The sequence below is a fragment of the Pelodiscus sinensis genome, chromosome 10, assembly GCF_049634645.1.
Source record: "Pelodiscus sinensis isolate JC-2024 chromosome 10, ASM4963464v1, whole genome shotgun sequence".
In the NCBI taxonomy this organism is placed as follows: domain Eukaryota; kingdom Metazoa; phylum Chordata; order Testudines; family Trionychidae; genus Pelodiscus; species Pelodiscus sinensis.
The window spans coordinates 47254014-47274330 of record NC_134720.1 but is presented as its reverse complement, the minus strand read 5'-3'; the positions used below and the strand labels follow the sequence as shown (position 1 = coordinate 47274330).

Here is a 20317-nt window from a genome sequence, read left to right as displayed (position 1 = left end):
AGCATCTTCAGGATGGCCAAGAGTTGAGCGCTCTGGTTTTTACTTGGCCGACAGCAATGCAGTGAAGTACATTGTGCAAAATCTTCAGGGGGTGGCCGAGTTAGTCTGTAACTAGAAAAACTTAAAAAACAACGAATAGTCTAGCACTGTGTTTCCCAATTTTATTTGGCCCCGGAACCCTTTTAAACTCAAAAGAATGTTGTGGAACCCCTAATAACAGTCTAAGGGTACGTCTAGACTACATGCCTCTGGCGACAGAGGCATGTAGATTAGGCTACCCGGCATAGGAAAATGAAGCGGCAATTTAAATAATCGCTGCTTCATTTAAATGTAAATGGCTGCTGCGCTGAGCCGATCAGCTGTTTGTCGACTCAGCGCGGTAGTCTGGATGCTCCGCGGTCGATATCAAAGGCATTTGTCGACCTCCCAGGTATGCCTCCTGGGATGAGGTTTACATGGGAGGTCAACAAATGCCTTTGATGTCGACCGCGGAGCGTCCACACTACCGCGCTGAGCCGACAAACAGCTGATCTGCTCAGCGCGGCAGCCATTTAAATTTAAATGAAGCGGCGATTATTTAAATTGCCGCTTCATTTTCCTATGCCGGGTAGCCTAATCTACATACCTCTGTCGCCAGAGGCATGTAGTCTAGACGTACCCTAATATATGGATCTGAAAAAGTAGACCACAAATAAGTAAGGATAATAATAAACAAATGCTAAACAAGGTCATGAGATCAACATTTAATTTAATTGCACATATTTAAAAACAAAAATCACACCATATTAATTATTTCTTTAAATAATAAAATGTTATTGTAACGAAATTTTCTCGCAGAACCCTTATTTTCACTTAGCGGAACCCTGGGGTTCCATGGAATACCATTTGGGAAACACTGGTCTAGCAGCACCTTAAAGACTAACAACATGTAGATGGTATCCTGAGCTTTCGTGGGCACAACCCACTTCTTCAGATGAATGGAATTATTAAAGTCCCTGTTATGGATTTTTTAAAATATTGTACCAACAAAAGTTCACTCTGACGTTTCACCTAATCTTAACCTTTTAGCTAAGAGCTTACTCCAAGCACCCTGAGCTCAAAGAAAGGCTCCTTTTGACATTTCCTTTTGGCTTGAGCCCTGACATCTCCACCCTGAGATAATAGTTTCATGAACTGCTTGTAGACACCAAATCTCTTACGGTTTAGGAAGCAGTCCTTGTCAACGAGTGAGCACATAAACGTCATAACAGAAGAGACATATCCAATCAGCCATAACAGCTATGCTTTGCTGCTGGTGCATTGGTGCTTCTCTTGTGGATTTAAATTTGCAGAAGAGAGAAGAGGAAGTGATGCTGTTTGAACTCAAAGCAATGTATGGACTCCGGGGAGCCATTGACTCATGAGACAGGCATATCAGCCTTTTGATTGTACTCTGGAGAGATGCTATGGGAAAAACCGAGTCTCTCATCCATGGTGGGAAGTTGAGTTTGGGGAGGCTTGAGTCTGTGGCTCTGTTAATAAATAAATTTGACGGCTAAAGTAATATCTAGCAGCCTCATGTAGGGTGAGAAACTCACAAGAAGTTGGAGGATTGTCAGTGCTCGTTCTTCATGGCATTGAAAGCTGGGGTTTATAGGCCACAGTGGAAAAATAAACTGTGGATGGACATAAGCACTTATATCAATGTAACCATACAAATCTGATTTGTGATACAGGGGGTGGGGAGGAAGCAATGGCTCGTACTGGCAGGCTACATAGAATCATAGAAATCTGGGGCAGAAAAAAATGTATCGGTCCAGTTAGCCCATCTTCCCACAAGTGATCTTGCTGTGAATGTTGTATCATTGGCAGGAGATTGGGAGCAAAATGAAAGGCAAAGTTTTCTACATGTAGGTAGAAAACAAAGATACGTCTACACAACTGTGCTATTTGGGGATAGCGTCCATTATCTCGAAATAGCGTTGTGAGCATCTTAACATCACGTCCGTTATTTTGAAATAATTTTGAGATAACGGGCAGCTTGCTCCGGCTTCCTGTAAACCTTGTTGCATGTGGAAAAAAGAAGATATGGGAATAACGCTCCATTTCGAAATAAGCTACACAATTGCCCCAATTGCCTAGGAAGAGGGGTTCAGAAGAGGTTTGTGGGGGGAGGGTTACATATGGTTACATTAGATAGCATGCAGTGCATTTTGAAAAAAAATCTGTGCTGCGTCTGGAGATGCTCAGTGCATAACATGCTGCATCGCCACAGAGAAGAAAATAAAGTCTGAGCAGTGTCCGTTCCAGACAGAGGAGCAGGTTCTTTCTGCGTTTGCGAAGCCAGTTGCTGTGTGTCCTGCAGAATTCACTAGCTGTTCCATGTTAATCCTGCAGAGCAGATTTGTGGTCAGCAAAGTGAAATGAACGACTCCTTCCAATCAGGGAGTTGGCATAATTTACCGTGTATGACTCTCTAAATCCCCACATGAATTACTGTACTTCTGCCACGCCTATTGTGTATAGAACCTGCAAGAAATTGAGATATATACCGGCATAATGTAATTATTTAGAAGTAGAAGTGTGTGTTCACCTTGCACGCTTCTGAACACATGTACATGATTCACAAACAAAAGTCAACTTGTGGAACTCCTGGCCAAAGGATGTTGTGAAATCCAAGTCTAGAACAGGACCAGATAAAGTCATGGAGGATAGGTCCATCAATGACTATTGGCAGGGATGGTGTCCTTAGTGATGGGGTGTACCGGTCCCGCACTGGGAAAGCTGAGCCTAACCAGGCTCACCTGGCTGAAGAAGTCCTGCCCCTGCAGCCCTGCTACCTTACAAGGCATGCTTTATACATAAGATCATGATGACATAAAAAAGATGAATATGGGGTTTACAGGGTGCACCCCCCCAAGGTATAAAGCACCATAATCTCCTTAGTCATCTCATTGTAAATCCCGGCATGACAAAACCCAGGCTGGGATGATTGAGTTGGGGTTGATGACCTTCTGAGGGCTCTTCCAGCCCTAGGATTCTATGATCTCTTTTCTAAGCAAAATAGTCCTAGTCTTTTAATCACTCCTCGTACACGTGTCTAACCCTGGTCCTCTGCCTCAGTCAGAACAGAGGAACCTAAATGTAACAGGAGCCATCTTATATGTACTCATTGAAATGTTCATTTAAAAACGGATAGAGAGAGAACTAGACTCGTTTAATTACGAGGCTGAGTCTACATGTGTCAACGATTGGAATGAATGAGAAACTGAGACTGCCCAGAGTTGTTTTGGTGAGTTCTGTGTTGTGACAGCATTTAGCACCAGAAACATCGAATGTCTGCATTTCAGATTAGCCATCGCCTGGGATATTGCTTTCAGAAGTAGAATTTAAAATATCTGTTGAGGAATATGGGCTTATCTTTAACAAACCATGATGCTGATCTACTAGCTAGATCTGTAAGGGATCCAAAATGGTCCATTTATTGGTTTTTTAATCACTAGGCCAGTGGCTTGAATGCCCCCCAGATCAGCACCGATAATTAAAACGTATTACCTTCTAAACAGCTTCTCAATGCCCTTTTATAATGAAAGAGTTTGAGTTGTTCAGTTTGCAGCAGCCGTCTATTAGCTGTGTGTGTCCATGAGCGTTTGACAGTGCCCTCCAGTGGCAGGAATGAGAGAGGACCAGCTATGGCAGCAAGCTAAGGGCATTCTCCCTGCACGTTTCAGTAGAGGTCTGGGGGTTTGTAAGTTAATAGATCGGGGTTTTGACCCCTATGTATGTGTGAGATCAATATGGTTATTGCATATGTTCTGTGCAGCACACAGATCGGTTACATTGCTACACCGTTGAGTAATTATTTGGGAATTTGGTTCCTTGCCATGGTGCTACGCGTGTTTCTCTACAAACTACTAAACAAAGAAGAAAAAGGAAATGAATGTGCATTAAGCGCACAAAGGAAGAAGTCATTGAAATGGGGTCAAGCGACCTTATGACCGGTCAGGCATTACAGTGTCTCTGATTCAAGCAGAAGTTGCACTAATGAACTCTGAACTCTGCAATAGAAGGGGATTCTTCTTTTGCTATAGTGTCAGAGGTGTCCCTGAAACCATTCCCTCGCCTGAAGTTACTATCACTTTCCCAACTTTTTTGTTGCCCTTATACCTCCCCACCAATGTTCCCTCTAATCTTTCATATTCATGTGAGGACTTTTTCTGTCCATGTGTGGAATAATTTTGTTGTGCTCACTGAGGCATATGTGAATGTGTACCACCCATACAAAAATATAAAGCCTAGCTTTGGGGGCTCTGCTAATCTCTCCTGAGCAACTACACAAGTGCACAGCTCACAGGAAACACTGCACCCCACATGATCATCTCTGCCTTTCCACTGTGGAGGCATTCAAACCTCTCAGGCCAAAGAGCTCACTGGAGTTAGGACTGTAACCCATTTCCCTGCCATTCCAACTGTGCCACAGCAGCATCAAACACTGGGGCAGGGAGACCAAGTCAAACTACACACATCCTTGCTCCTCTCCATCTGATCTGATAGGCTACGTCTACATTACGAGTTTTACCACAAGAGCCTATGCAAATGAAGCAGGGATTAGCATTTTCTCGTGCTTCATTTGCATACTCTTTTCCGATCCGTTTTTGCGCTAGGGGTTTTTGCGCAAAAATAAGCAGTGTGGACGTTTCCTATTTGCGCAAAACCCCCTTTTTGCACAAGATCCTTATGCCTCAAAAAAGGAGGTATACCAATCTTGCGCAAAAAGGGGGTTTTGCGCAAAAGGGAAACATCCACACAGACTGCATGTTTTTGCGCAAAAAACCCTTGTGCAAAAATGGAGCAGAAGAGAGTATGCAAATGAAGCACAAGAAAATGCTAATCCCCACTTCATTTGCATGGCTATGTCTACACTCGCGGCTTCTTGCACAATGCCCTCTTACACAATGCCGTTCTTCCGGAAAAGTAATAGGTGTAACGGCATTGCGCAAGAAGGGGAAGTGTAGATGCCTCTTCTGAAAAAAAATGGTGGCTCATTAGGTATGCAAATGAGGCTCGGCAATATTCCATGCTTAGCCTAATTTGCATATTACTCGCGCAAGAAGCCGTGAGTGTAGACATAGCCATAGTACTGTAGACATAGCCATAGTGTGCCTGAGCATAGAGATACGGCAGTGTTCCAGCTGGAAGTCGAAAGATCATTTGATTTTGTCCACACATATCAGATCTGATGAACTATTGCAGGGTTTCTAGTCCTAGTTGGCTGAAAGGCCTGGTAAGACCAAAAAGCACTGATGCGCAGATCTATGCACTGATTCCCTCATGCTCCTTCCTCGACCAGTTTAGCAACAAACAAAATGCCAGCAGTGCTGCTTTTCTGCTCTAAAGCAAATGCACACCTGAGTCTTTCTTGAAAGACTTAGCTGGCTGTTGACAAGAAACAAATGGTAAATATTTGTATTGCATGTGGGAACAGGAGGCACCTCAGTATTTCGTTCAGCCACTGCCCTTCCTCAGCATGAATAGATTTTCAGGCTGTTCACTGATTTACTTAAAGATAAAAGAAAGTCTTGCTTGCTTTTTAAAAACATTTTCTGGCCTTTGAATACCATAAAAGCAAACATGATTCTGGGATGCATTAGCAGGAGCGTTGTGAGCAAGACACAAGAAGTCATTCTTCTGCTCTACTCTGCACTGATTAGGCCTCAATTGGAGTATTGTGTCCAGTTCTGGGCACCACATTTCAAGAATGATGTGAAGAAATTGGAGAAGGGCCAGAGAAGAGCAACAAAAATGATTAACGGTCTAGAAAACATGAGCTATGAGGGAAGAGTTTGTTTCGTGTGGAAAAGAGAAGACTGAGGGGGGACATGATAGCAGTTTTTAAGTATCTAAAAGGGTGTTACAAGGAGGAGGGAGAAAAATTGTTCTCCTTTGCCTCTGAGGATAGGACAAGAAGCAAGGGGCTTAAATCGCAGCAAGGGAGGTTTAGGTTGCATGTTAGGAAAATCTTCCTAACTGTCAGGGTGGTTAAACACTGGAATAAATTGCAGAGGGAGGTTGTGGAATCTCCAGCACTGAAGATATTTAAGAGCAGGTTAGATAGACAACTATTGGGGATGATCTAGATCAGGTCTGGGCAAAATACCCTCCACGGGCCGGATGTGGCTCGCCAAGCCACCAGATCTGGACACAGACACAATGGGGAGCCTCAGGCAGATTCCCTGCCTGCCCCCCACAAGCTACTGAGAAACACAGGCGTTATGGGCCTCTTTTTGAACAGCTGTGAGCCCCGGGAGGGGAAAAAGGCTTCATGCACTGCCCCTATCCCCAGCATAATCCCATTGGCCACTGCCTGTTATCAAGCACTGTCCCCCCCCTCACTCAGACCTGTAGCCGTTCAAAAACCACAAGGCTGCTGTAGCCAGTGCAGGGTGGGGAAGGCAGGGAGTCTGCTTGAGAAGGCTGATGGCTGGGAGTCAAACAGGTAAGTCTCCCAGCCAGAGCCTGCCTCTAGCACCCCAACCCTTTGCCCCCCCAACCCCACATAACTCAAACCCTCTGCCCTCCTGCACCCATATCCCCTCTCAGATCTTGTATCCCAGTCCCCTGCCCCAGGTTACTGCCCCCTCCTGTCCCAGGTCAGAACTCAAACCCTCTGCCCTCCTCTTGCATTTATACCCCTTCCCAGCTCCTGCACCCCAATACCCTGCCCCAGATCATAAACCCCTGCACCCCCTTCTGCACTCCTGTCCCCTGCCCCAGGTCACAACCCCCTCTTGCCCAAGGTCACAACCAAAACCCCTGCGCCCTAGTCCCCTAACTCAGGTCACAACTGCCTCTTTCACCCAAACTCTCTCCCAGACCGTCTCCTGCGCCCCATTCCCTTACTACCTGCTCCCTTGTGAACCCAACCTCCATCCCAGACCCTGCACCTCTTCCATTAATATGGGAGTGTGCAGCCCTCGATCACTTTCCAAATTTTTGGTGTGGCCCCCCCATCAAAAATCATTGCCCACCCTGATCTAGATGGTGATTGGTCCTGCTGTGAGTGCGGGGGACTGGACTTGATGACCTTTCCAGTTCTAGGATTCTATGATTAATTCCCATCAGAGGAGAGCAGTAAAAACAATGGCGTTGGGAGAAGAGGTAGCTTAGGGTTCCTTCCTGGGGATAGTATTAATCCTAGGCCACGTCTACACTACGAGTGTTCTCGGCAAATAATATGCTAATGAGGAGCTCATTTGCATGAATCACGATCTCATTTGCATATTTTCTGCTGATCCGTTTTTGCGCAAAAACAAGCAGTCTGGACATTTTCTTTTTGCTCAAAACCCCCTTTTTCCGCAAAGGGGGCATAAGGATCTTGCAGTAAAAAGGGGGGTTTGTGCAAAAAGAAAACGTCCACACTGCTTGTTTTTGCGCAAAAACGGATCGGCAGAAAATATGCAAATGAGATTGACACATGCAAATGAGCCCCTCATTAGCATATTTCTTGCCAAGAAAATGTGTAGTGTAAACGTAGCCCTAGTGATGACCTCCTGTACAGCATCGTAATTGTGCAGGCACTTTTGCTTCCAGCTCGCTGGTTTGCATCCTGCACGGATAGGCTGTGGTTCAACACCGTTACCATCCGATGGCTCGTTGGTGACTTATGTGACACAAGTTGGGTGGTGATAAGTCAAGCGATCCCATCAACCACCCATGGTACTGACCCCCCTTGCCTGCCTCCTGCCCATCCCTTTCTGATTGCCTGGGGAAACATACTGCTGCCAGCAGAGCCGAGTGGGAGCAACCCTTGTGCTTTCCAGAGCATGGACCATGCCCAGGGGAGCGTGGATCGTGCAAGGGGGAGCGTGGATTGTGCAAGGGGCCTCTTTACAGCCTCCTGTTCCAGCCTGCACCCATGCAAGGACGGGGCAGCATCCGGCCCTTTGATTGTAATGGTCTTTGGAACAGGGTAATAAGTTCTTTCTCATCCCATGTGTCCTAGCACATGGCTTACTATACAGCTACCCGTTTGTGCCTATGAATGGGATCTCTCCAGGACTCGGCTGAGGCAGGCTGGTGTGAGGAAGCCTGTACCTCTGCCTCCCAGACTGTGCTCAGCCTTGGACCAGACAAGAGGATTTCAGGCTCTGGGACAAATGTATCCGTCTTTTTTCCCCAGTCAAACAAATTACGTGGCTGTAAATGTGGGGGTTGAGGGGGCTTGTGGTGTCTTTAATACCGAGGCCTTCCTTGGCTCATACTGACTCAGTCCTGTCTGGTGGGTGCCCCAGATCTGTTGTGATTCTGCAGTAAGGCTGTTCGGCTTGGGACAATGGGGGGAGGTGCTACTTATGCCCGGTGATGGAAACTCGCTCATGCACTGGCAAGCTTGCACGCTGCTCAAGGGGCATCTGAGCTCTCTTGGCTGGCAGGCTGAGAGCAGCAGCCCTACAGGATTACTGGGCATGCCTACACCTCACAGAGAGGGGCTCCGGGCTGGCCCTGAACAGGCAGATTGGCAGTTCCATGCCTTTTGTAGCTCAGAACCCACGTGTAGGGACGGTAGCCTCAATTCCAGCTTTTCTGCTGACATAACCTCCCTTGAGCGGCTTGCAGCCCCTGTGCTTCCCTTTGTTGGGGTGGATGTCTCCAATCCCTGCTGTGTCCCCGCTAATTATTTGGGCATTCCATGGAGGTAGGGGTGCACTTGTCCATCATGAGCTTCCTAGGAGGATGAAGCAGAATGCCTTAGAGTGAGGCAGGGTATGTAATAATAAGCATCATTTTGCAAAGCGAGGAAGAGCTCTATTTCCACCTCAGCCCCAGAACAAAGCAATCTATGATCCTAAACCGTTCACATCACCTAATTTTGGCAGCCAGTAGCAAGGCAGCCGAGAGCTGTAACGGATAAAATATTCATGGTTTGTGCAAGCTGCTAACCTGGTGCTGGGAAGAGGAAATTTGCTGCCTTGCCTGCACACGCACATCGGTGCCGGTTATTCCCTCGCTCTCCTGCACGTTGCATTTGAGTCATGGGCTTGGGCAGTGGCATGGAGGAGGCTGGCTTGTGCCGCAGTAGGTTGGCTTGGAACTGGTGTCCCTCCTCGTAACCGGGCATACCTGTGTCATCTCTTTTGCAGTCTGGAGGCTGCCAGCATTGGATTCGTCATCGTTATAGACAGACGACGGGACAAATGGAGTGCAGTAAAGGCATCCCTCACACGAATAGCAGTAAGTGCCGGGCGTTTGTGTTTATTGCCATTTGCCTTCCAGAAATTAGAACCGTCTGCGGCTCCTTCAGCACAGCAAACAATATCCTGCCCTCCTTTCTAGTGCTTCATGCAGCATCTTCCTCCCCCTGGAGAGCTGTGCCATGCGCGCATGCTAACTGGCAGAGACGGTTGGGCCGGGAATCAGGAACGCTACCGCCTTGTGTGCTGCTGTGTTAGAATGCAAGTCCATTCCCAGGGATGATTGTGTGACAAATTGCAATGATTTAAAGAGGACTGCTCTAGATGACTGCGGTAACAGATTGTCCCTGGTGGGCATAATGTCCTGTGTTTGCTCTCATTTTTTTCATGCTTGTGCGGAATACATTTTGTTATGTGCACCAAGGAATGTGCAGCTATGCACCACCAGTAGAAACACATGCTGCCGGCTGTGAGCGCTCTGCTAATCAGCTGGGCAACATTGGAATCTCTCCTGGGTGGCCGCACAAGCGCACAGCTAACAGGGAACACTGATAGTGTGGTACTAGGAATGGCAAGGGTGCCCACTGAAGATGTCCCTAAAGGCTCATATTTTCTTGGCGGCAGATCTGACAGCAACTCTTCAATGCTGCTTCTGCTTTCACGCGAGAAAATCAGATTTAACAAAGTGACTGTTACACTAATGAGCAGCAGGTGAATGCATGTATTTTACGTAACGCTATATACTGGACGTGCGTGCTTATGTGCAATATTGTAACCCCATATTCTGCAGGAGTTAGCATTGTCCGGATATCTGAGTTTGGTTTAAGTTCTTCCTAGGGATGCAGAACCTCTACAGATTGTTTCCATTCCTTGCTTTCCTGGGCTGCCTTCAGCTAATGCTTAGTTCATTTTCTGTGCTTTCGCAAGCTCCAGGGAGGACCATGTGACACAGACAAATGTCTCCGTTGTTGCAAACAGGGCCACAGGTCTGGGGAAGGTGTTGTGAGTTTATCTGAACAAACCCATGGGAGGATGGAAGGGGGGGATGGGGGAAGGTGAGAAAAACTTTCTGAGATATGAAGGATAGCGCTCATTCATTCTCTCTCTCTCTCTCTCTCTCTCACACACTCACACACACACGTCAGGAAGCCTGGTGTATATTTTGGATCTGCCGCTAAGGAAGGGTAGGGCTGCGGGAGGAGTGCTCATGCTCACCCCACGCTAGTGGTGCCAGTCCGGAGGGGTGTCTGCATTTGGTTCCTGCTCTGGACTTTGGAACCTGGTGCCCAGGGTGGCAAGAGTTTGCACCGGCTGCCCCTCCGTCATGATGATAAGTGTGAGGGGGTCAGCTGAATGGCCAGGGCATTATGCCATTCGCACAGATTTGGCCTGGCTAGACCCTGGTCAGGCAGGCTGGGCCAAACCAGAGTGGTGCTGCGACCCCAGAGGTCACAATACCTCCAGCAGGACAGGAGCAGCCACTGTGGCACACACGGTGTACTTATTACATTAGTATAAGGCCCACTGGGGTTCCATTTGCAGGCCGTGCACCCCTGTCTACTCCCTTCCCCACATGCTTTTCGTGCACTTCCTACCCCTCCCCTACTCTCCAGCACTTTGAATCAGCTGTTTGTGGCTGTTCACACGCTGGAAGGGAGGGGGAGGAGCCGGGATAGAGCACGAATCAGCAGAAAGTGTGGCATTCCAGTGCCCCCATGTGGGAGAGGTCTGGGGGAAGAGGGCAGAGTGGGGGTTTGTGGGTGGCAGGTAGAATCCCAGTGGGCTGCGGGTTGCCCACCTCTGGTCCTACAGCCCGCTGAGAGGTAGGAGGGCCACTGCTGTGGCCCACCCACTAGTCTTGATTGCCCATCGCTGGTTAGGTATTGCAGGTAACAAATATTTAGTAAGCCAGGTTTTACGCTTCAACAGGCCATTAAGGCTTTCAAGTGGGCCACGAGCCCAGAAAGATCGAGAACCACGGTGGTACTGGATGGAAGAGACCTGCTCACGTGGCTGCGACTATGTCGCCCTCTGGTGGCTGCAGCCTAAAGGAGAGAGGGGCCCTGATATTACAGTAGCTTAAGGGAGATTCTCATTCAGCGCCAGTGGCCTACAAAGGTCTGCGTTCCTTGACGCAGAAGGTGCTGAGTTGTGTCCTCTCTATCTGCCCATGTGGTAATGGCATAGCCAGTGGAAGTCATTCCCATTCACTTCAATCGGTAATGGGCCAGGAGCATAGTGAGGGGACCAGGCACCAGCCATGCAGCCTGGGCAGCTCCTGAATCATTGGCCTGCTTCATGAAGAATCTCTGAGGCAGAGGGTAACTCTAATGGCGCTGGGCTCCTTTGTGGGCGTAGGGTTTAATTGCTTTCCCCTGTACCATTGTTATTTTCTTTCCAGGGAGCATTTCCAGGGAACCTGCAGCTGGTGTTTGTCCTGCGGCCTTCCCGCTTTATTCAAAGGACAATCGCTGACATCGGCATTAAACTCTACCGAGATGACTTTAAAATGAAGGTACCGGTAAGCATGCACTTTTTGCCCCATGTTCTCTTGGTTTCCATGGCTTCTGTTGCTGAGTGTCAACCAGCTTCTCTTTTAACTCTTCTTCCAAGTTGTCATGTTATTGGATTTTAAAGTGAGCAGACGGATCACGGTGGCACCCACAGGTGGCGTTTGCCCCAAAATCTGTACAAAGGGGGCCATGCGAGGTGTCAAAGGAAAGCTTATGTTCTGCTGATTTTATGTACGATACTCCTGTACTTGTATGATTTTTGTATGTGAAGTTATGAATATGGGCTCTGTTCTTGTATTTTGAATAGTCTCTGTCTGGACCGCCTATTGTGGGGAAGGATTGTTCAGTGAATGGCTGTGCTAATTAGCACTGCTCCATGGACAGTCGCTCTCAGAGTGGCCAGTACACACCTGAGGAATGCGTCTGGAAACCTGCAGACCAGCCAATGCAAAATGGCTACTTGCATGTGAAACACAGACAGGTCACTTGATCATGTGACCAGCTCCAGTTTGGGAGACACCAGGAATATAGAAGTGCCATGAGGCTGTCTCCATCTTGACTTCAATCCTGCTCCTGATTCCAGATGCATCCTTGCTAGGGACAGAGAGCTGGGAAGGATTTGCTGACCCGTCCTGATACAGGATATACACCAGCGACTCTTAAGCTGGCAGTTTGTAACCTCTCTACTAACAGCCTGCATCAAGCACTTGGTGATTGACGTATGTAATGTATTCTCCTTAAAAATCTCACTCTGAACCTTCTCTTTCTTTTATTAATAAACCTTTAGATTTTAGATTCTAAAAGATTGGCCCAGTGTGCTCTTATGGGTAAGATCCAAAGTGTAAATTGACCTGGAACTGTGGCTGATCCTTTGAGATCGGAAGGATCTGTTCAGAGTTGATGAGATTCGGTTTTATAACCCAGTGTTTCTCAACCCTTTTTTATAAAGTACCCCCTTTAAAAAAAAAAAAAAAGGTAAGTACCCCCTTTAAAAAAAGAAAGTACCCCCACTACCTACAGTTTTCAGACACACACAAATTTTCTACCATTGCAACACATTTGTTTAAACAACTTAACTGTAGCTGGGCGGGTGATGAAATTTTTGGGTGTAAAAAGTACAAAAATAATAAAGCTCTGTAAAACTTAACAAAAATTCAGTTTTCTCCAAATTTCAGTTGTGTTGATGTACTCCCCAGACGCTTCTCGAGTACGCCTAAGGGTACTCGTACCACTGGTTGAGAAACACTATTATAACCTCTCACCTGTGTGTAAGGTCTGGATCTGATGGCACAGGAAGAGCTGGGGAGTGTGAGGGGTTTTGCTTGTGAGGCTTCCTGCTGGCCAGATTGGCAGCTGAAGTGCTCTGTGTGACTGGTGTGTTGCCTGTATGGGAAAGGTCTCCAGTCGAGAGCTGTAAGTAGCCCTGATTTTGAGCAATTCGCCCTGAGCTGACTCCCTCAGCGGTGCCCAGACCCGACCGGGTATATAACACAAGTTTAATTGCATCAGCAATTAGGGCTCCCCCCACCGACAAGCAGGCCTTAGAGTATGTCAGGGTATGTCTACACTACCCCCCTAGTTCGAAGTAGGGGGGGTAATGTAGTCATACGGAGTTGCAAATGAAGCCTGGGATTTGAATTTCCCGGGCTTCATTTGCATAAAGCTGGCCGGCGCCATTTTTAAATGCCAGCTAGTTCGGACCCCGTGCCATGCGGCTACACGCGGCACAGACTAGCTAGTTCGGATTAGGCTTCCTAGTCCGAACTAGCTAGTCCCTGCCGTGTGTAACCGCGCGGCATGGGGTCCGAACTAGCCGGCATTTAAAAATGGCGCCAGCCGGCTTTATGCAAATGAAGCCCGGGAAATTCAAATCCCGGGCTTCATTTGCAACTCCGTATGACTACATTACCCCCCCTAGTTCGAACTAGGGGGGTAGTGTAGACATACCCTCAATTATCAAAATCCCCAGAAGCTATTCAGACAAGTTCAAACAAGTGATGGTGAATGGGGATGTTTCAAATTAGCCCTGTTGTTTTGATCAAATGGATTCTTTGTTCCCTTCTTTGTTTCAAGGATAGATTCACATATTGGGAAGGGGAAGGTAAATGAGTTGTAACCTTTGCACCCGTTTGTTTAAATAGTATTGATTGATTTTGCTACTATCAGTCATAATACTGATGAGTAAACCATGAGATACAGTCCGAGCTGCCACAAGATGATAAATGGACATGACCTCACATCGAAATGCCGGCCTGCTCTGAAATGTGACTGTGTAGAAATAGCACCTTCTTCCTTAATAGACCTGCTCCTGGAGTGAATTCAGTCATTGTCTCACTCAAGCAATGAAAAGTTCTGCAGAGCAACTCAGCTGAGAAGGAAGTAAACTGGGTTCTGTTCCATCTAGTGGATCACTCGCCAATGTGTATACGTTCCCATAGGTTATCCTTGGGCAAATCAACTGAAGACAGTGAGGTTTCAAATGGACCCCCCAGAGGCTGATTTGACCTGTAGAACTGTTGCTACAGGTTACAATGTATGAGAAGGAAAGAGTACAGCATGACTCTCCGATCCCAGGTAGAGTTTGCAGAGCTGACAGCTACAGAAATTCATTGTCTGTATGATTATAAATGGAGCACATTTGAAAGAGAAATCCTTGATAATAAATCAACCTGGAAGCCCATAATATCCTTGTTATGGAATCACGTTTCAGAGCAGACCGAGGCTTTCGGTCTTGTTGCCATTAAGTCACAAATGCCAGTGACCTTGTATGTTAAGTCAGCGAAAAGATTCTGATGATATAATCAGCAAAGTAATCTATCACCATAAAACCGCTGTAAAATCTCCTTTCCTGATAAATACACTTGCACTATTTCCCAAGTGCTCCTTTATAATAGCAAATACTACAAAAATAGTCCAGAGACTGGATGATTTGAGGTGAATACTGTAAAATATAGTTTTTATCTCTACAAGGGAGGCACTCCTTTTCCTACTTCTGACGCCCCCTATAGGTTGTCAACCTTGCTTGGTGCATTTCAGTGGTTCGGTCCTTCAGCCAGGTCACAAAGTCAAATGAGCTCCTTTCAGGGTAGTAAAGAGTCCAGTAAGAATCTATCTGCCTATAATATAGGAAATTTCTGGGACACTGTTGAGTAGGGTTGCCAGATGGTTTCGACAAAAATACTGGACACACTTGACATTACATCACAATCTACATTATGTCCTATTTAGAAAATTCTGGACATTTCTGTTTTCTCATTTATATTTTCTCAGTTTGTTTCCTGAACAGAAAGCTCAAATACTGGACTATCCAGTTCAAAACTGGACACCTGGCAACCCTACTGTTGAGAGGGTCAAATCAGGGCTAATTGTTTTGAGACAAGGCTACCTACAGCACAAGTCTGGGGGTCCTCCACTATAGGACACCAAATTGGTCACAAAGAGCACAAAGTTGCTGCATCTTAGGGTACGTCTAGACTACATGGCTCCGTCGACGGAGCCATGTAGATTTGTTGTTTTGGCAAAGGCAAATGAAGCCGCGATTTAAATGATCGCGGCTTCATTTACATTTACATGGCTGCCGCACTGAGCCGACAAACAGCTGATCAGCTGTTTGTCCGCTCAGCGCGCTAGTCTGGATGCTCCCTTGCCGACATCAAAGCCCTTTGTCGACAGCCCCGGTAAACCTCATCCCACGAGGAATAACGGGGCTGCCGACAAAGGGCTTTGATGTCGGCAGGGGAGCATCCAGACTAGCGCGCTGAGCGGACAAACAGCTGATCAGCTGTTTGTCGGCTCAGCGCGGCAGCCATGTAAATGTAAATGAAGCCGCGATCATTTAAATCACGGCTTCATTTGCCTTTGCCTATGTGTCTAATCTACATGCCTCTGCCGACAGAGGCATGTAGTCTAGACACAGCCCTAGGGTGGGGTGTAGTCAGAACACCACATTCGCCAACAAGAAGTTATACAAGCAATTACTTTAAACACTCCGGCTTTCTACTGACACCGCCAGTACCACTCCTAACATAGAGGAGAGGTTATGAAAACCAATCTCACCAAATCCAAACAGGTTTTTCCAATCCCAAAGGACCAGATACATTCCCAGGTCTATTTATACCTGGGACCTTACCCAAAAGAGCACACTGTACCAATGCCTTAGAGAAGGAAGAAAGGGCAAAGAGTAAAAATGTTAAAGGAATTGAATGCAAAATTTCTGTTGCAGGCTTGTAGCAGAGATGGAATAATCTGCTGTTTTATAAGTCTCCGGAATACATCCTTTGTTTGGATGGGTCATCAGTCCTTTTGGGCTCAGTTCATAGCAAAAATGCTCCAGATGTGATGAGCTGGCATGAAGACAAATGGAGGAACCTCTAGGGCTCTTTTTTATACCCTGGCCCATGTGGAGGGAATCCCATTGTTCTCGCTGGGAGAAAGGATGCCCAACATGGAGTTGGTCACATCGTGAGCAAGTCACCTGTCCATGCATGACTCCGTCCTTTTTAGGCAGCAGCCATTGCTTACCTGCTGGTCTGAACATTCGCAGCAGAGTTCCTCAGATTTGGATTGGCACCTATTAAGGCCCATTGTCAGTCAAATATTTCTGTGCACTTGACTGGCAGCCCTTTCACAATAGGTTGACCAAGTCTTCTTTTGATAATCTCCCAGGAGTAAACATGTGAAATGCAAGCACAGAGCCAATACTCATATCTTCAAGTATAAAAATGATACTTGCACATATGCAGTAGAAACGGAATCAGAAAAGCACAAGCTTACGATAGACACCTCATTTGGCCCACTTTGCACAAGATTTGGTGCAAATATATAACAGTGGTTGCAACCATGTTTTTGTATGTTTTTATTACAATCCAATAATGTCGCGCTGCCCACATCAGGATCTTCAGCCCTGGTGTGTGCTCTTGAAATTCAGGCCTTTGGTTTCAGATGAGCCCTGACCCATCATCAGGGTGTGGGATAGGCCTGTTCCCCCCGCACCCTGGGTTTATGTCACTTTGCCAGTAAGGGAACCCAGGCCTGCTCATTCCTCTGGATTCCAAGTGAGGGACCAACACCCAGAAGCTACATACGCCTCATTTCAGTTCATTGCTTCTACTTCCCTGAGTTTCTTCCCTCCTGGCCCCTCTACCCTTCACCTGTAGCTCAAGGCCACATTCCCAGCTCCCTCTCTCCCTGCAAACCTAGTGATGCAAGCGCAGCCAGAGGTAATCCTGGCTAATCCCAGGCTCCTTTGTCTGGAGAGGAGCATCCTTCCCTGCTCCTCTAGTCCCAACCAGGCACTGTCCCACTTCTACGGCCCTGCCGCAACTTTTATCTGAGCCAGCTGGGCTCTGATTGGCTGTCGATAGCCCATGGAGGGCCCTGCCTATGTAGTTTCCAAGATGGCTGCTCCAGTGAGTCTCCTGTTGGCAGGCCTGGGGGACCCACTTTTATGGCTCCGTTTCTTCCAAGTTGCTGCATCCTAGGGTTGGGTGTAGTCAGAACATGGGGGTCTCCTTTAGGGTGCTATGAAGGCCAGCTGCCCCCCATCATAAAGGCTTATTTATATCTCCCCTGAGAAGGCCTCCTCACCTACTAACAATCTGTCAGAGTCCCTGTTGTGTGTGCATGCCATTACAGCTCTTTATAAAGGACCGTGGGCCTCCAGCCCATCCGCAGCCCAAGTCCTTTCTGTTTGTTTCCTTCATGATGTACGTTGCATATATGTATTTAGGGGTAGGGTACATGGAGGGTGGTGTATTTTGATGTACGTTGTCAATTCTGTGCCAGTTCTGGGGTTTACGTATTAGGCCATATCGCCTAAGTTTCTTTCAGATTTCTTCCTCGTTATGTATTTGTCTTTTGATACGGGGGTCTTTTCAATTAAAAATGTGTAATCCGGGTGTGACGTAGTGGGGGTACCTGGCTGGTTTCTATGCTGCTGGCTCTGGGGTAACCCCCACTGGCTGCCGTGGGTACCACGACCCAGCAAAACAGGATGAGTCACTATGCAAACCAGTGGCCAGACACCCCCCATGGAGAGGAACAAAGGAAGGTGGAATGCTGCCCTGGCTGGGGGGCAGGGCTGGAAGAGAGTTAGTTAGTTGCGGGCTGTCTGGGAGCATGGAGGAGACAGCCTAGGGAAAGGGGCTGGAGTTTAGGGGCCCAGTCTCCCCCATCTCAAGGGGGCCTGAGGCATCCTAGCCCAGCTCTGTGACCAGATTACATCTGTGCTGTGCTGTATCCTGGAGAGGCAATAAACTTCCTCTATTCCACCGGCTGGTGCAGTCTGTTTGTGCCATTTCGAGGTGCAGGAGACGGGGGACCCCCAACGCGCCGTCACACCGGGCTGGTGACAGACTTTGCCAGGTCCTGGGCAGTGGCCGGGGGGAACCTCGGCTCTGGGTCCCTAGAAGGGGTGGGGCCTTGGGTGGAATGGGCGGGGCCAGAGGCAGCCGGCCCACAGGGTTGTCCAGACATGCTGTGCCTCTCGCAACCAGCCCTCGGTGCTGTCCCGACAATGCCGCCTGAGACTCCGCCGGAGCCCAGAGCAACTGCCCGTCCCCCCATTGCCCTCCCTCTCAGCAGTCCTGTGTGTAATAGTTATTATTATTTCATATTGCTGAATTTAATATTCAGTACACTGCTGAGCCCCCTACAAGTAAGAGGTAACAATTTGGTCATAATTTTATCATCATAATTCTATTTAATTGTTTTACCCTGGGCTTTTGGTTTCAATCGATTGGCAAGAGAACCCACCCTGTCCCCATTAATTGCTAGGTCTGGTTACTGGCTCAGTGATTGGGCCTGATTCAGTGGGGCTGACCTGTAGGCCCCAGGGCAATGTGTGGAGGGGGCTGTCTCCAGGCCCCCGGAAGAGGGTGGAAGGGGCAGGGCTCAGGGCAGTCAGCCCTTAGCACCACCTAGATCATAGTGCCCCTCCTCCCCCACTGCAGCACTCGCAGCCACGTGGAGCGGCACTCCGGCAGCAATTCAAAGAGATCCAGGGCTCTGGCCACGGCTGCAACTACAGTAGTGGTGGCAGAGCCTGGAGCGCCGGGCCAAGCCCTGAGGCAACTGCCCTTTTTGCTGTTGGCGGGCCTGGCCCGATCCTACAGTGGCAAATGTTTGCTGACCTCGTTACATGTAGGTTTACTGATTAGGGGCTGGGTCGTGCCATGCCCTGTGGAGATGTGTAGGAGGGTGGTTTCCCTCTGTAGCTCAGGGACAGGGCAAGCATCACAGCTGGCATCCTGGCCCTGACGTGGGGGATGAACTAAGGACCTCCAAAGCTGACACCATGCGCTGGTACAACTTGAGCTTATGAGCCGAGGCTTTGTGGCTGTCACATAGCCATACCCTGTACAGCAGGGTGGGGAACCTTTTTAGGGTTGTGGACTGCTGACCTGCAGAAAACACCAAACCAAACCCTTCCCTGACGTGGCCCCCGACTGAACGGGAGAAAGACACTCCCCACGTTCCCCTCCCATGCCAGAGCCCCAGGGGGCCTAGGCGAGTAGATTTTTGTGTGCAATTAGCTCTGTGGGGGCGGGGAGGGGAAGGAGGGATGGTGCACCAGCACAGGTTCCCCAATGTTGGGGTGAAGCCCCAAGCCTCAGGGGCCGGATCCAGGCAAGCCAGGGGCCACATGCAGCCCCCAAGCTTAAGGTCTTCCCCCCCCCCCTCATTTGCTACAGATTGGGCATGAGGAAAGGGACTTGTAAACACCCACTCACCAGTGGGTTACTCTAGGCACCATGGGCTACTTTTGGCACAGGAAGACTGGTGGAAACTAGCAGCAGTTGTCCCAGGAATGGATTCCTAAATACACCAGGGAAGGGTGGGTACAAAGTGGCTCAGTGCAGACCCACGGAGTGGGGCTGGCTTGGAGAGGTGCCCACTGCATCCTATTACCGGATCCTGCGTTCCTTCTGTGTGTTGGAGCCTGCCTTAGTCAATCACAGGCCTACGGAAATGATGTCTAGTGCCATCTTCTCTAGTCAAGCGTGGGCAGTGTAGAGCCGCAGTTTTCACTGAAGCGTCTGTGCGGGGTCCTTCTCCCATTGACTTCAGGGGTGCAGGGATGGGTTCAATCGTCCCTATCAATCCCCCCAAAAGTGAAAGAACACGGCTTGTAAAAAGGCATGCCCATGTCCTCAATGAGCTGCCAGATATTTCCACAGCAGCAGAGGAGCCAAGAATCAAACGGGAAGAAGACGGAGCTAGTCTCTGACCAGATGCTCTGTGCACATGGCAGTGTGTTGACAAGGAAGCAAGGAGACGTGCTATCGACACATTGCGGATGCTCTGTACATGCGGGGAGGGGTGAACTTGTCTCCAGGGCCCTTAATCTGGTATCTTTCTTAAGTGCTTGCCACTCCCCTTGATCGATTAGCCTTCATTTGCTGGATTTGCATTTTAATGCGTGTCTGAGCTGTGACATCGTGTTTTCTTGGCAAAGGTAAAGTAAACTGTCTTATCCAATCTGCTGTATAAAGCTCAGCCTGTACCCACCCAGTGTAAAGTTCACATTTACCTTCGTCCCACCCAAGGATGGCTTTATTAACACAGAAATCCAATAGTCAGATGGCAAAGTGCAACTCAACCCTTCTCCTTCGGTGTGGCTGCTCGTACAATTCC

The 20317-nt window shown here is 48.2% G+C and overlaps 1 protein-coding gene across 6 annotated transcripts in view; it reads left to right on the top strand.

Moving 5' to 3' along the window:
- Nucleotides 1-20317, top strand: part of MCF2L2 (MCF.2 cell line derived transforming sequence-like 2) — a 316634-nt gene that overhangs the window by 89519 nt on the left and 206798 nt on the right. For 5 of the 6 annotated variants that reach the window (XM_075938058.1, XM_075938055.1, XM_075938059.1 and 2 more), the window contains exons 4-5: nucleotides 9120-9210; nucleotides 11572-11691. In XM_075938058.1, the coding sequence (XP_075794173.1) occupies nucleotides 9120-9210; nucleotides 11572-11691 (211 nt within the window). The remainder of the gene's footprint in view (nucleotides 1-9119; nucleotides 9211-11571; nucleotides 11692-20317) is intronic. The other variant, XM_075938056.1, reaches the window with a different exon arrangement.